Below are 14,445 nucleotides of genomic sequence, written 5' to 3'. Positions count from 1 at the left end.
TTTTTTTTGAACGTGAAAGTTATTTTTTTTACTAATATTTACTATCTCTGGATGTTGAACACTGCTTATCCTCTGTGCTTCCTGCTTTTACACTCCTTTATGTTTGGTGGCATTGCATACAAAGGTTGGGGGTGTTTAAGAGTTGATAGCTGTTAGGTCACTGGATCTGGTTTCACCTATAATCAGGAGGATCCTGTTTTCTCAGGATGAGATCTTTAAGCCAATTCTGGAAATTGGAACTAATGGTAGATTTAATCTACACTGATCAGGTTGGTATTTCTTATATTATGCTAATCAACTCTTTTGGTTTCGGTTTGCTATGGCTATGAAAACACTCTTGACAGATTACTTACTGTAAACTATTTTTATAAACATGTTTTACTTACTGTAAACTATTTTTATAAAAATGTTTTATTTAATAAGGCCTCTGGTTTTAAGCCACCCCAGGTCTCAACATTTTGTAGGTCTTAGTATATGTTTCGACAACATAATGTAGCTAATTATTAAACCTGGATCTGTAACAACAGTAACATTAACAAAGAGTCAGAAAATACCTGGCACTTAAGATAAACCGCAATACAGTTAGTACGTTAACTATTTACTGTGTCAGGAAAATGGATAGAGAATGAAGTATGGTCCAAATGAATAACAAATAAAAAGTAAAAGCAAACAGCTTAGTTAAATATTTAAGCAGTAATCTACAACTCTGTGTGGGTATATTAGGATTTACCCATAGCTGGTGTGGTTTGATCACAAGGGATGAAGCATGAATGATCAAACAAAGCCAACCGTGGGTAAATCCTGATATACCCACACGCAGTTGCGGATTATCGCTATTATACAATGACGTTATTTAAGAAAATAATTGCTTACCTTTCTTCGATAATGTCTTTTTATAACAGTGCTGTAGTGTTCCTCTGGGTTCATTCTTGTTTACTGATGTACTGCACATGCGTACAGGACTTACGCTCCCACACTTGCGCCGTACATCAGTACAACGCAGGAGAAATGGTGGGGAACACAGAATCTTGTTGCTGTTTTTCTTTATTTTTTTCTCATATTTTCTCTGTCCCTCAGCATATGCGAACAGAAAGTCTAGCCACTCAGTGGTACTTCAGCGGCCAGATTTTTTTCAGACTTGTATATACTCGATTTACAATGGGTATACTGGTTGGGTTGTCCAATCAGAGCGCTCATTTTTGAATAGTAATGAACAGTCATTGTATAATGGATATTACACAATAAATGGTCATTAGCATTCAGAAATGTGTAAGCTGATTGGATAGCCCAGTCAGCGTGCTTATTGTAAATCAAGCATATATCAACAGAAAGAAGTCAGTCCACTAAAGTATTGCTTAGCATCCAGACTTTCTATTGGTATAGGTAATAACTTATAGCAAAAAACTACCAAATGTAAACTCAAGAAGCCACTGACATATCTTAAACCAACAGTTAAGTTATCAAGCATTATAAACTCCATGCAACTTACAAATTAAAACCATAAGTACAGTATCATGCTATGATTTTTATAGTGCTATCTGTACAAATGATGCCTTTATGCATCCAGTAAGTAGTAAACAGTTTGTTTTTAAATGCTTTGTGACTAGCTCAAATAATAATACCATCTATTTGGCTACATGTGCAAAATGTTCAACATTTTATGTCAGAAAGTGTAATAGAAAACAGAAGGAAAGAATCTGTGAGCATCAGCCTGATATACATAGGAAGGCTGCTATGCATGCATCATTTAAACACATTTTAGATAATGGCAATGAACAGAGTTTTCCTTTTAGAGTGATTCAAATAATTTAAATTAATTTAACAGGTAGCAACATTATTTTATGGACAGAGCTTCTGAATACAAATGGGTCAATTATTTTGAGATGTTCTGCCAGGTTTAAATGTTACAGCAAGCATAAAATCTGTGTTGAGGCTAATGCATAATATTGTGTATAGTTATATTTACTTATATATATATATATATATATATATATATATATATATATATATATATATATATATATATATATATATATATATATTGATGTAGACATATAGCTATATTAGCTTTTTTTACACTGAATAAGTGGGCATTTCCACCATGACCCAAGCCAACAACAATGACATTTAACTGTACAGGTAATGCATATGTGTATGCATGTGTCTGGCAGATATGGACAGGAATAGGCAGTACATCATACAGTATACACAGACATTACAGCACATAGAGGAAGCAATTGATAAATGGAAGACATGAAATTCAGAAAAGGAAATGCATATGAATGTATTCAAAACAGCTAAAAAAAGATGTACCAGTTAAGCTCTGGATAGAACTTATACCAGTATTTACATTTTATACAGAAGTCTGTGTATTATTTTAAAGTGGCTTTTTGCACTGAAGCATGACCTACTGAGGGAAGCGCACTGCAGTTAAGGCTAATTAACGAGAGAAGATTTTCCCTGCATCATGATCATTGCAGTGCTGCATTTGTAGGCCTTCAGTAGGTGGAGCTTGAGCTTTTTGTAAAATACTCATTAATACTTATTTATATTTGTTTCTTGGGATAGCAAGTGCCAGATTGTTGGAATAATGTTAAAACATAATTATATAGGTAGATTAAAGAGGAATATTACCAGCAAAGTACAATCATGGTCATAAAAGTAATGAGGGTTGTTTAATTTTTAGTTTATTTGTTGATGGGACAGTAACTATTGTTAAGTAGTTTAAATGTTAGTGAATTGAGCAGCCAGTTGGCCATATGCAGTTGTGCCTCTGTTTGACATGGAGAAGCCCAAACTTTAAAATATAAAGTTATTTTTTTGCCAGCCATGTTAGGATGTTTAATCACATTATCCGATTCTATTATTATTATTATTACTACTATTAGCTTTACTTATTTATTTATTTTGAAAATTTTCTGTGAACTGGGGCTTGTTTGTTTCTAATGTCTGAGCATGAGCAACATGGAAAACAGGGGCTTGAATTGATAAAGCTTGCAGATTATTTAGATAAGCCAAACTATCAGTGACATTATTATTAAGAGGTTTAAGTAAAAGCCCCACAGATCTATAATGATAGAAGTAACGTTAAGAGTAAAATGTACCAGAACTGTTGTGATTATTGATAGTAATTTAACACTTTGGACAGTGCACATTCATTTTTAACCCATGCTGTCTGGATTTTTATATGTAACTGGTTGTAATTACTGTACCTCTGGAAGAAAGCAGTTTTGTAACTGTTATCTTTAGTAATTTGGCATTATGTATCCATTTCTTGTATAATGACCAGTCTGTGAAGAATGTATATCTTGCATGCATATATAGACATCAAAGGCACTGATAATGATGTATTTTTATCAGAACATGCCAGTAACTGATACTTATTCATACAACCATAATCTTAATATTCTGCATAAAAATGTAGAAAATTATGAGTTGCAAGCACTGCCATACTAGTATATTTGGTACTTTATGCGTAATAATTCTACTGTAAACTCTTAGTTAACCAGAACTCAAGCAACTGGCACTCTCAAGCAACCGGCAAAAAAAAAAATCGAAGAAATACAGTACACTTTTCATGTGTTGCACTTTCTGTTCTCCCCCGCAGAAACACACCTTATGTTTTTAGAGTTTTGAAGTTTTAGAAAGAAAGATAGGAATAAATTCCCTCTCTCCCAAACCTGAGAACAAGTCAAACAAATAGTATAGGAAACCGTATTAGTCAGGCCTATTTTTAATAGTAACTCTCAAGCAACCAGAAACTACAGTTATCCGGCATCTAGCAGTCCCCATGGGTGCCAGTTAACTGAGTGTTTATTGTATAATTGAAATGCATGCTATGCAATAGTACTGGAACAGTTTTAGCAATACAATATTTATACATTCCTTACAGTACCAGAACTCCAACTGCCTGTATAAATCATCTCAGTTCAGCTGTGAGCTAACATGTTTTTGCTCTAGAAGCAAAGTTTTTAAGCACTTCAAAGATATTAAAAGGACATTCACTAATAATATCACATGTGGGCATACCTCTCAACCTCTTAGAGGATGAAATCTGGACAGTGCCATAACAATTAGGTCGATTATGGCCCAAAAATTGGGACAGTTTTTTTAAATATTGCTCTTATAAACATAGAAAGTTGATAGAACAACTGATTTTGCATTAGCATGAATTTGTTGAATGGTATGAAGTCTGAAACTCATATGTCTGCCATTATTTTCTGACTTTAATCCTTAATGATTTGCCAGAAAACTGAACATTTTATGAGGAGCGCACCAAAATCTGAGCAAAAATGTGGACACTGCAAATACCTGTACAGTTGAGAGCTAAGCATGTGGGTGGTTCCATTGCTTATGTGGAATATTGCCTGGGTGACATCACTTTATGGATAAGTATTTACTGAAAGAAAATACGGTTTATTAATAGACTCACCCATCAAATTGGCAAAAAACAGTTGAGCAGGACATACACTGCAGATGGTATGTTCTGAGAAAAGAATATGCTGTGGAAAATAAGGGAACTGCTACTAAAATAATTTAATTTTCAGCATATAATTAGTATTGCTTATGTTTGGCGTTTTTCTTCACTGTATTCATTTTGAGAATTCTTATGCTACCCAAGTCTGTGTGTGCAGAATAAATATTAGTAATAGGTTGCATTTTACCTTCTAAACTTTTATTTTCACTTCCTTGTAACTAGGTGGAGTCCGGAATCTGCTCGTTGGCTGGTTTTAAATAATAAATCTGAAGTCGCTGTGAAGCAGTTAAAGCAAGTCGCGAAAATCAATGGAAGAAAGGAAGAAGGCGAGAAGGTGACTGCAGAGGTAAAGTGATGAGCTCACCTTAACAGGACGAATTCGCAATGCCTACATATATACTCACTAACGGCAGCCGAATACAGAGTAGCACTATTTCTGAAATGTATAAAACTTCCATCTGTCCTTCTCCTGCTGTCTTTATGTAGACATTGCATTCTCTTTCCCAGAACGAAACAACTAGCTATTGGTAAACCTTTGTGGAATAGATCTAGAAATCATCACATCAGTCAACACTCCAACTTATTAAAACTAATAAATACATTTTATTTTATTTTCACTGCTAATATTTCCTCTTTCCTTTACCTTATCTTCTCTTCTCCATTCGCAGGCAGTCATAATGTACATTTTAAACATTTCCTGTCATATTACATTCCTGTAGAAACATTTCCGGTTCCATCTGTGTTCTGTGATTTCTCTGTCTAGTTTTCTTCTGTTCCTAACAGTCTTATTTTGTAGAAGCTATCTCTAATATTTTTGTTGGTTACACTTTCCTGTTTTACCCATTTCTAATGATTAGTTATATATAATTTACAGTGTATTTGGATGCCTGTTTTACATTCATTTGCTCAAAATGGTATCCTCTTTGGACAAGCCTGTGTAACTGAAATGCATTTAGTTTTGTTTTGCACAGATCCCCACCTGTTTTTCAGTCTGGCCTCAAAGCTGACCAAAAATCAACTCTTCCTTTCCTGTCTTAAATGTATGTATACTTCCTACGTGTATATACTATATTCTTTAACTGCATCCTTTGTTAATTGGTGATTTATTTCAACAGAAGACTGCTGTAAACTAAAGCACCCCACATATTAACTACAGGGAAGGACAAAGTTCGCAAGGACAGAATTTCCCACAAGGCTACTATGGCCTGCTGTACAATTCCCCTGTGTCCCTCCCTAGACTCCTGTTAGAGCTGTTCAGCCTCCTTTGGTCCACTGCTTATTTTGTCTGTTGCCTCTGCATTTTACTTGGATCAAGCTCAACTCTGAACCTTGCTACCAGAACATATCCATTACTTCCTGTCCTTTCTCCCACCTTAAATAGCATCTCAGGTGAACTCCTTTAGCCAGATTTCTTGACACCATACTTGGCCTCTGGGTCCTAATAGATACAGAAACATTTGGGAGCCTCCACCACAAGGCATAAAGACTGGATATTTCGGCCTCTTACCCATTACAGCCACCCTCCCTCCCCAAACTAGGTTGACTTATACATACAATCTGCTTCCGCCTTCACATATCCAATCAAAAATCATAATGTACTCTGTCAATAAAAATGCCCTAAATTTCCTGAACATTTCTAGCTCAACACCAGCTGATGCTTCTTGCTATGCTTTTGTTGTATAGTATAGACATAGCTGTAGAATTGCTTACATTTTTAAACACCTTTATCAAATTATCACTTAAGACATAGGCACACATACATTAATAGAAAATAAATGAAACCATATCTACAGGCACACATAGATTAATAAAAAAGAAAACAGACCATATTAACATTTTTCCATGTTTTTTATAACTGTCATCAGTCCAACATTACATAAATTGTTCAATTCCTCCCGTCCCTTAAACCTAACTCCTTCTCCTGACCATTGTTCAGCACATATTGTTCCCACAAATTCAATTTATCTATATGAAATTTGCTCCTTCCCTTTTCTGAAGCTCACTTTTCCACTTCCTTTATCTGTTTTACAATATTCATTACTTCAAATATATGTTAAATACAGTTGGTTTAGTAATTGCTTTTTTGTCACCCAAGAGAATGAAATGCAATAAGGTGTTACTATGTCTAAGCAATTCAAATCCTGTGTCCAGCTCAAAAGAATAATTTCCTTACAGCCATTTGGTTCTCCAGTATTTCTGACAAGAGTACTCTGCAGAGAATTTTTAGAACTACAATCCCCCACCCCACCCAATTACATATTTCTTCTTTATCATACCTCCAAAGTTTGCTAAATATTTGAAAACATTTTTAATGTCTGCTTGGGGTATAATAATACATATGCAAACACTTTCAAGCAAAAATCTTAAACCATCTAGACTTTGTTACATACTTGAGAGCCATACATATGATCTCCCATTGTTCCCTTGTAAATTGCTTTGCCAGTCTCCCTTCCTAATCTCTTCTAACCTCCTCTGATTGATTCTTATAGTTATCATGCAGTACTTTATATGGCCTACTGGTCATCCCTTTTTTAAAAGCAGCTTCTGTTTTAGATCTGACTAAAAACTCTACCAGAGCAGATCGTTCACTTAGGACTCTCCTGTCCCTTTCTCCGGGCCTATACTCTACCAATCCTTGGTAGGGAAGGCAGTATCTAACCTGCATTCTTATTGCAATATTTTATTTCAGGTTGTTTATCCATGTCAGTCAGTATTTTAATATTGTTAGGTTTTAGGTGTGAAAATTTTCTTTATACCTGAAATCTTTATTGTTGATTTATTCGTTGGTCACCAGATAGTGTTAACATAACGTAAAAAAATGATTCATCAATCTGGGAGCCTTATATGTTCTTGAACTGAATGAAATACTCCAGTCAGCATTTCTATATCTTTATGTTCCAGCATTAGGTCAAGAAAATACTATTGTTCTTAAAATGTCTACATGAATTTGTCTTGCATTTGAAGCTCATACTGCTGTGTTACCTACTCAACTGCCAGATGGGGTTACTTGCCATAAATTCTACTGTTTACTAGAGATATTGATGAAAAATATTTGTTCCTACTGTAGCAACTCACACACACACACACACACACACACATATATATATATATATATATATATATATATATATATATATATATATATATATGAATCCTGTCCATTTCATTAGCACAGCTCATGCCTATGTTCATGGCTTTACTGAGCTCATGGCTGGGATCCATAAACAATTTACAAGAAGTTACTGTAGCCATGAATATTATCTCAATATTCTTACAGTTGTTCACTCCAGTCAGTATTCTTAATATGTTATGACTCTAAAATGAATTACTACTTCTTGAGGTCAGACTTTCCACTGAACGTTCATATTATAGGCACATAGCAATTCTCTCTCTCTCTCTCTCTCTCTCCACTATCCAAAATTCTTGTGAATACATTAGCTCTCAACTCCTAAAATGCTTGCCCTCCATCAGCATTTTATCACCCATGCAGCATTGCTTCTGTCCTAACCATAGTACAACTACTGCCCTACTCGGCTTTACTAATACAGGCAATAGTAGCAGGCACTCTAGTGAACTTGTCTCCTCACTATTTCTTTACCTGACAAAATAATTTGACACCATGTCACAACTATTAATACTTCTAAATCTATCTGCATTACACATCTTTTCTTCATCTTTTCTTTGGTTTCAGATCTGCCTATCAAACAGCGCACAAGCAGTGAAATAAAGAGAGGAATACTCAAACCTTTTACTTGTGTCCTGAGAGGAACTCCAAGAATCAGTTCTTGGGCCACTTTTATTCATTCTCTGTGCAAATGATCTTCATTCCACAATAAAGCATCTATAGTTCTGTATGCAGATGATGCTACTCATATCTCCACACTGAAAACCCGACATAAATGCAAGACATTACAAAATAACCTTTCTCATCTGTTCAAACATGGCTAAATACGTTCTCCTTAATCCTAAAAAGAATAAACTATTATTTACTCCTAAACATCTGTCACAAGAAAAAAACTCTTCATTATAGATTCAACCAATAATACCAAAATCGAGGAGGTGTCCTATACTTCACTTCGAGGTATCACAGTAAATGACAAAATGAAATTTGACTGTCACATAATGCAAACAATAAATAAAACCCTTCAAAACCTTGGCTTATGATATAGAACCAAGCCCTATCTTATTAACAGAGGAAGAAAACACACAGCAGCAACCTTCCTATTGTCATCCATCCTATATACTTTCTGAATACTCATCAGTCTTCAAACTACATTATTACATAAAATGGAATAATGCTATAACAAAGTCAATAAATTCACAGCTGTCAGTCAAATCTACCACTGCCTATCACTAAACCATCTTATGTGGTTAACCTTCACACTTCTCGCTGTTAGTAACCCACAAACTTGTACATCAACCAGATAAATGTCCTGTTCAGTAATCTATTATCCAGGTCTACTCCCCACACAGAGAGCTAAGATCTGAGTGTAAGTCTCTGCTTACTATTTCTAAATCTTGTAACACAGCGGATAACTTATGTTTCTCAAATTGTATTTCAAAAGCATGGATCTCCATTCTTCTTTTTCTGAAATAAATCAGCAACCCAAACTCATTTAAAACTCACCTAAAGCAGTATTTGCTGCATACATGCTCATCTCCTGTTTAAACAAACTTAACCTATCCTAAGAGTTAGAGCTCACAAACTATTACCAGTACCAGCCTTTGGTCAACTGGTGCCCTAGACAAAAGGTGTCCACAGTGCCCCCCCCCCTACACACACACACACACCACCCAATGCCCCCATTCTGGTCTACCTATACCATCCAGATTACTGGAAAAGTTCCCCTGCTAGAAAGGCGCCATAAGCTGCCACCTAGATGGCCTATGCCTAAGGCAGGCTATGACTACTATTTCAAATAAAATCAAAGGTTATACATCATATAACTTCAGCTTTACATTTCAACATACCACTATGGGGTTTTCACCTCACTACTTTTTTTCACAAGACATTATAAAAAGTCTACCATTCTTTGTTCTCCTCTTCCTCTCAACCATAACATTCAGAGTCTCTAACCTACATTTTTTTTCCTTTTTCCCTCTCTCACTATGTTTCCACTTATCTTTCTTGCATTATTTTCTCTTTTCTTATCTTTCTCACTTCACCTGCTCTTTTTTCTACTGTCAGCCTACCAGCCTCCTGCATGTCAACTGTTCATCAATAGTTTATCTGCTTTAATTAATACTCCTTTTATTTTTTGCACCTTATATTTAGAATCTTTAATATTATTTTCCTTGTGACTTAATTACAACTCTATCATTTCAGTGTTTGTAAGATATTATCACAAAATTACACCATATTGCATTGTTGTTATAAAATTGTATTGTATAGTATTATAAACAATGGGCAGGATTCAGGAAACCTCCGTTTAAGAGTTAGCAAGTCTTACACGGAGGCTGCAGTTAAACGGGGTGATGTCAGCATGCCATGCATATTCATGAGGGCATACTGAATCACACCCTAGACTAACACGGTCCATGTAGGAAAGTAGGGGGCGTGTCCCCACAGCGAGTCCTGCAAAGGGACACACCCCCAGAAGAATCACAGTCCCGAAAGGAAACTCCCACAAGCGAGTCCGCGGAAATGTCAAGAAACACAACATCACACATGTCCCCACAGACTATAAACCCAACTGTAATGTAAAATGTAAAAATCAACAGTTTAATATTTTTTTTTATAATTTCAAAAATGTTTGCCTGTAATTGCGCTCATTTGTGCGGGTGTGCCCTTCGCTCAGCCACAGTTAGCACTCATTGGAAAAGCATATAAGATCTAAATATGTAAATTAAGCCAAGTAGCAATAGCATAGCGGTAGAGACGTCGGCCAAAGAGGAGGTAGTCAAGGTCTGAGCCCCAACATCATTTTCTATTTTTAGTGAAATAAGCACTAAACAATCCCCTGACATATATGTATATATATATATATATATATATATATATATATATTACTATGCATATTCATATATATTTACTATAATTTAAGTAAAATGTAATGAAATGGGCCATGTATTTTTGAAGAAATCTGACACAATAAAAAAAAAAAATTATAAGTGCCCATAGCTGAGCAGCGCTCTAAGAAGCTGAGTATGACTGCCCACAGGTGAGCAGTGGTTTAACAGGTGTAATATGAGTGCCCGGAGTTGAGCAGTGCTTTAACACGCTGAAACTGTGTGCCTGTAGTTGAGCAACATTTCTCATAGCGTAATATGCGTGCTCATAGCCAAATAACACGTTAACCAGCATAATCCGTTTGTGCGGAGCTGCGCAGTGCGCCAACCGCTTTACCGGTGGGCAACGTTGAGCAACCTGTATCAAAGCCACCTTTACACAGACACACCTTCTAGCCTGTCTAGACAGTAGTAAAATAAACAAAAGCAATGCCCAGGCTCAAACTCAGGATACTGTGCATCATAGTCAAAGTAATGAACCACTAAGCCATGACAGCTGTACTGAACAATGCCGTATTAGCATATATATATAGGAATGAATGGAAATAGAAGCATGACAAAGCAGGTTTTTTTAAGCTGATACATTTCCAAAATGGCCAATCACAGATAAGTGCGGGAAAAACGGCATATATAATCCCCATAGGCGGGAATACACAGCATAACTGATTGTGGAACCTATTTGCAGTCAGGATGGCAGGTGTAGGAGAGAGCAGTCGCTTCCAAGCACAGAGGTGGGGTGTTGAGGAGTCCAAATACATGGTTTGGCTCCTAGTCCTCAGTCATGAGGCTCAACTCATGCAGGGTCAGGTTCTGTGGGGATTGTACAAGGCAGAGGCGTGGAACTGATTGGCACATGATCTCATCAGTGCCACAGGCATACCAAGGACTGGTGAACAGGTCCGTCACCACCATGTGGACCTGAAGAGACGAAAGCAGGACCAACTGAACCGTTGGATCCAGGAGGCCCGGCAAATGCCCAACACCCCACTACTGAGTAAGTATCCATGTAATTACATATGTAAGAAATTATCCTAGCTGATATTATGGAGATGTATGTTCCAATATTACTTCATTTATATTACAGCTGCAGGTGTGCATTCCGCGAATCGGTGAGCCTATGGTGATAGACTGGAGCGGTTACACCACCAGGCAGGTTAGTAATTATTTTTCTGTAATTGTTATACAATATAAGTGAGACAGCTTGTAAAAGAGATCAGTGTAGTTACATATTAATAAAGTTCAAATAACACTAGAAGAAAGATTCTAATAGTACTGTATGATTAGATAAGTGATGCAGCCTGTAATCCAGAAATAAAAATTAAACAAGTCTGAAATAGAGATTTTCCACCTGTATTGTAATATCAGATAACCTGCTGCAGCCTGAAAATTAGTTGTAAACAAGCTAAAGACAATAGACATGTGCCAAATACATCCCCTTTTAAAATCTGCCATGTGAAACAAGTGAGTCTGTTGGAAAGGATTGTTGTAACCAAGTAAGACATGTTAATAATGCCTAGAATTAAGTACCATCTTGAATTGCAAAAATAAAACAAGTGAGAGTGTGAGAAAGAGGTATGGATCAACCAACAAAGCTGTTATAACTCTTGAATAAAGTATACTGCAGTCAGTACATAATGAAATGAATGAGACAGCCACAACCAAACAGTGAAATGTTTGTAATAAAGTACTGAAGCTGGAATGTGTCTGTCCCACAATTTGGATATGTTGCTGTACCCTTGCAATATGGAGATAGTATGGTTGTATGAAATAATGAACATCCACAGCTGTCTAGAGCCATATAAATCAAATGTAGTAGGATGCTGTACCTGAACACAGCCAGATATGAATGTGTATGAATAAAAATGCAATGTATATTAATGTAGCAGTAACAGTCCCATCACCAACATTCCTAAGGTTACATAGAGGAAACTGTACTAAGACCTGTAGGGTATATATATATCTGCAGCTAATAGAGATGTACAGCATATGTATAGGTAGTTGAAGTTGTTAATGAAATATTTATTCACCCTACCCTATATTCACAAATAATGCCATTCCACAACAAACTGGGTATGTGTATTCACAATTAATTCTTATGGACATTTGTCCTGTTGGTTCAAACATATTTGCACGTACATTGATGCATGTGCCCTGTTCACATATCCAAACCTGATGGCCTGTTGCCATCAATCAACCCTGCATGCTGTTGGATTGTGTACTGTTGTTCAAAATATGCATGTGTTATGCTTGCTGTTCAATGTATGAATTCATGGGTGTTTGGTTAATGGGAATACTGATACATGCTGTTACAACTAATTTTGAATGGTATTGTTTGTTACTAACCCAAAATGTCATAAAATATTGCTAAACATAGGACAACAGGGAAGGCGGGTTCCAGCAGTCCCACCTCTCCCACCTCAGCTGGCGAGTGCACCTGGCACTAGTGCCCAGGCTAGAACCTCCTCCGGTGGCTCTGTGCCACCTCCGGGTGGAAGTGCTGCAGGGGATGGGGCTCATCCCCCCTCTGCAAGCATGGCCGGAGGAGACCGTCCACTCACCCTCCAAAGTGTCCGGTCTGTGGTGCGTATCAAGATCAGGCATTCTGTGCTTGAACCCCTACGCCAACTTGAGGCACGGGTGGTGCAACTCATGGGTGTGCCTGCTGCCCATCCTACACAGCCCCCAGCACAGCCCCATCCTGGGCAGGGAAGGCGCAATGGCAACTGCCCATGGGTGGGGATCTCAGTCCCACTGTTGCCATCTGTGGGCTCATGGGCTCGCAATATCCAAATATCCATCCCCGTATATTGTGCTCCCCCCACATGTGTCATACTCTGCCCATGTATGCATCTTGTTTGTCTTGTCTGTTAACCTCCCCTACCTACCTCCCCAAATATACCTACTTTGTGTACCTCACATTCCAATCTCACCTGAAAAAAAAAATAAAAAAAGGGCACTCTGTTCCCGCAAAAAATGACACCCCATACATAGCTGCCCATTTTGCAGACATGTCTGCTGGACATGTGAACTGATAATTACAATTGACTGTACAACATATTTTGTTGTCCTCACCCCTCTCTCAGGGGTGGAAGGTTTTAAATTTCACACCAAATTACACACATGTGCACAGCTGTTGCTGATAAAGAAATGGGCAGCTATGGGCCTTTCCTACATCCTTCCTGCAAATCCCGAGCTTGTTTTCCTACTGTCCTACCCTCTTTGTGCCCCCTTTTTCACCACTTTCCTATCTCCCCATTTTCTTTTCTTTAAAAGAAATTAGCGCAGGTGTGCGCAAGAGTAAGCACTTTTAAGCAGTTGTAAGCAGGTGTCTGCTTGTGTGCGCTTAGCTAAGCATGTGTGCACGAAGCTAAGTGACAGTGCACCTGTGTGAGCACCACACAAACCAGCGCTAACCCGCTTACAACTGCTTAAAAGTGCCTTAGTCACTCTGAATGACAAGGCCTGTAGTCTGCTCAGCAGTAAAATAAAATTCTGTCAGTCTTGAACCCAAGACCTTGGAAACACTAGTCTGCATGACTTACCACTAAGCCATGACTGATATACAAGAACTTTGTGCTGAAAGCAATATATCATGAAGTAGTAGGATTGAATGTAAATGGAATATAGGAAGGCTATTACACAAAGCTTTTCTTGTATCTTTACTGGCAATTCTTGTGGATTTGCATTACATTAGTGTGAGAAGAGAAACAGCCATGCTAGTAGGTAGCTAGTAGGTAATAATGTGACAGTAGCACCTTGCAAACCACACACACTATCAGAGCAGGATAAATACTGACATATTTGAATAGGTAAGAGGCCAGACCTCGCAATTGTGACTGATTTACAGGAATGTTCCTGATTTGAAAACAAATGTTAACTGTGCCCCACTGACTCCCTGTGAAATGTACTAACAGTAGGCAGAAAGGTGTGGAATCCCACATAATGGTAACTGTCAATTA

The 14,445-nt window shown here is 37.3% G+C and overlaps 1 protein-coding gene across 1 annotated transcript in view; it reads left to right on the top strand.

The window, feature by feature from the left end:
* The window catches only part of LOC122805305 (solute carrier family 22 member 6-A-like), a 404,358-nt gene that overhangs the window by 196,652 nt on the left and 193,261 nt on the right, over positions 1-14,445 (top strand). Inside the window, exon 5 of the mRNA XM_044075393.1 lies at positions 4,700-4,823. Coding sequence (XP_043931328.1) covers positions 4,700-4,823 — 124 coding nt within the window. The remainder of the gene's footprint in view (positions 1-4,699; positions 4,824-14,445) is intronic.

This window comes from Protopterus annectens, chromosome 6.part1 (genome assembly GCF_019279795.1).
Source record: "Protopterus annectens isolate FY-2018-M chromosome 6.part1, PAN1.0, whole genome shotgun sequence".
In the NCBI taxonomy this organism is placed as follows: Eukaryota; Metazoa; Chordata; order Ceratodontiformes; family Protopteridae; genus Protopterus; species Protopterus annectens.
The sequence above is the reverse complement of the archived record's forward strand: the minus strand, read 5'-3'. Positions and strand labels throughout refer to the sequence as shown.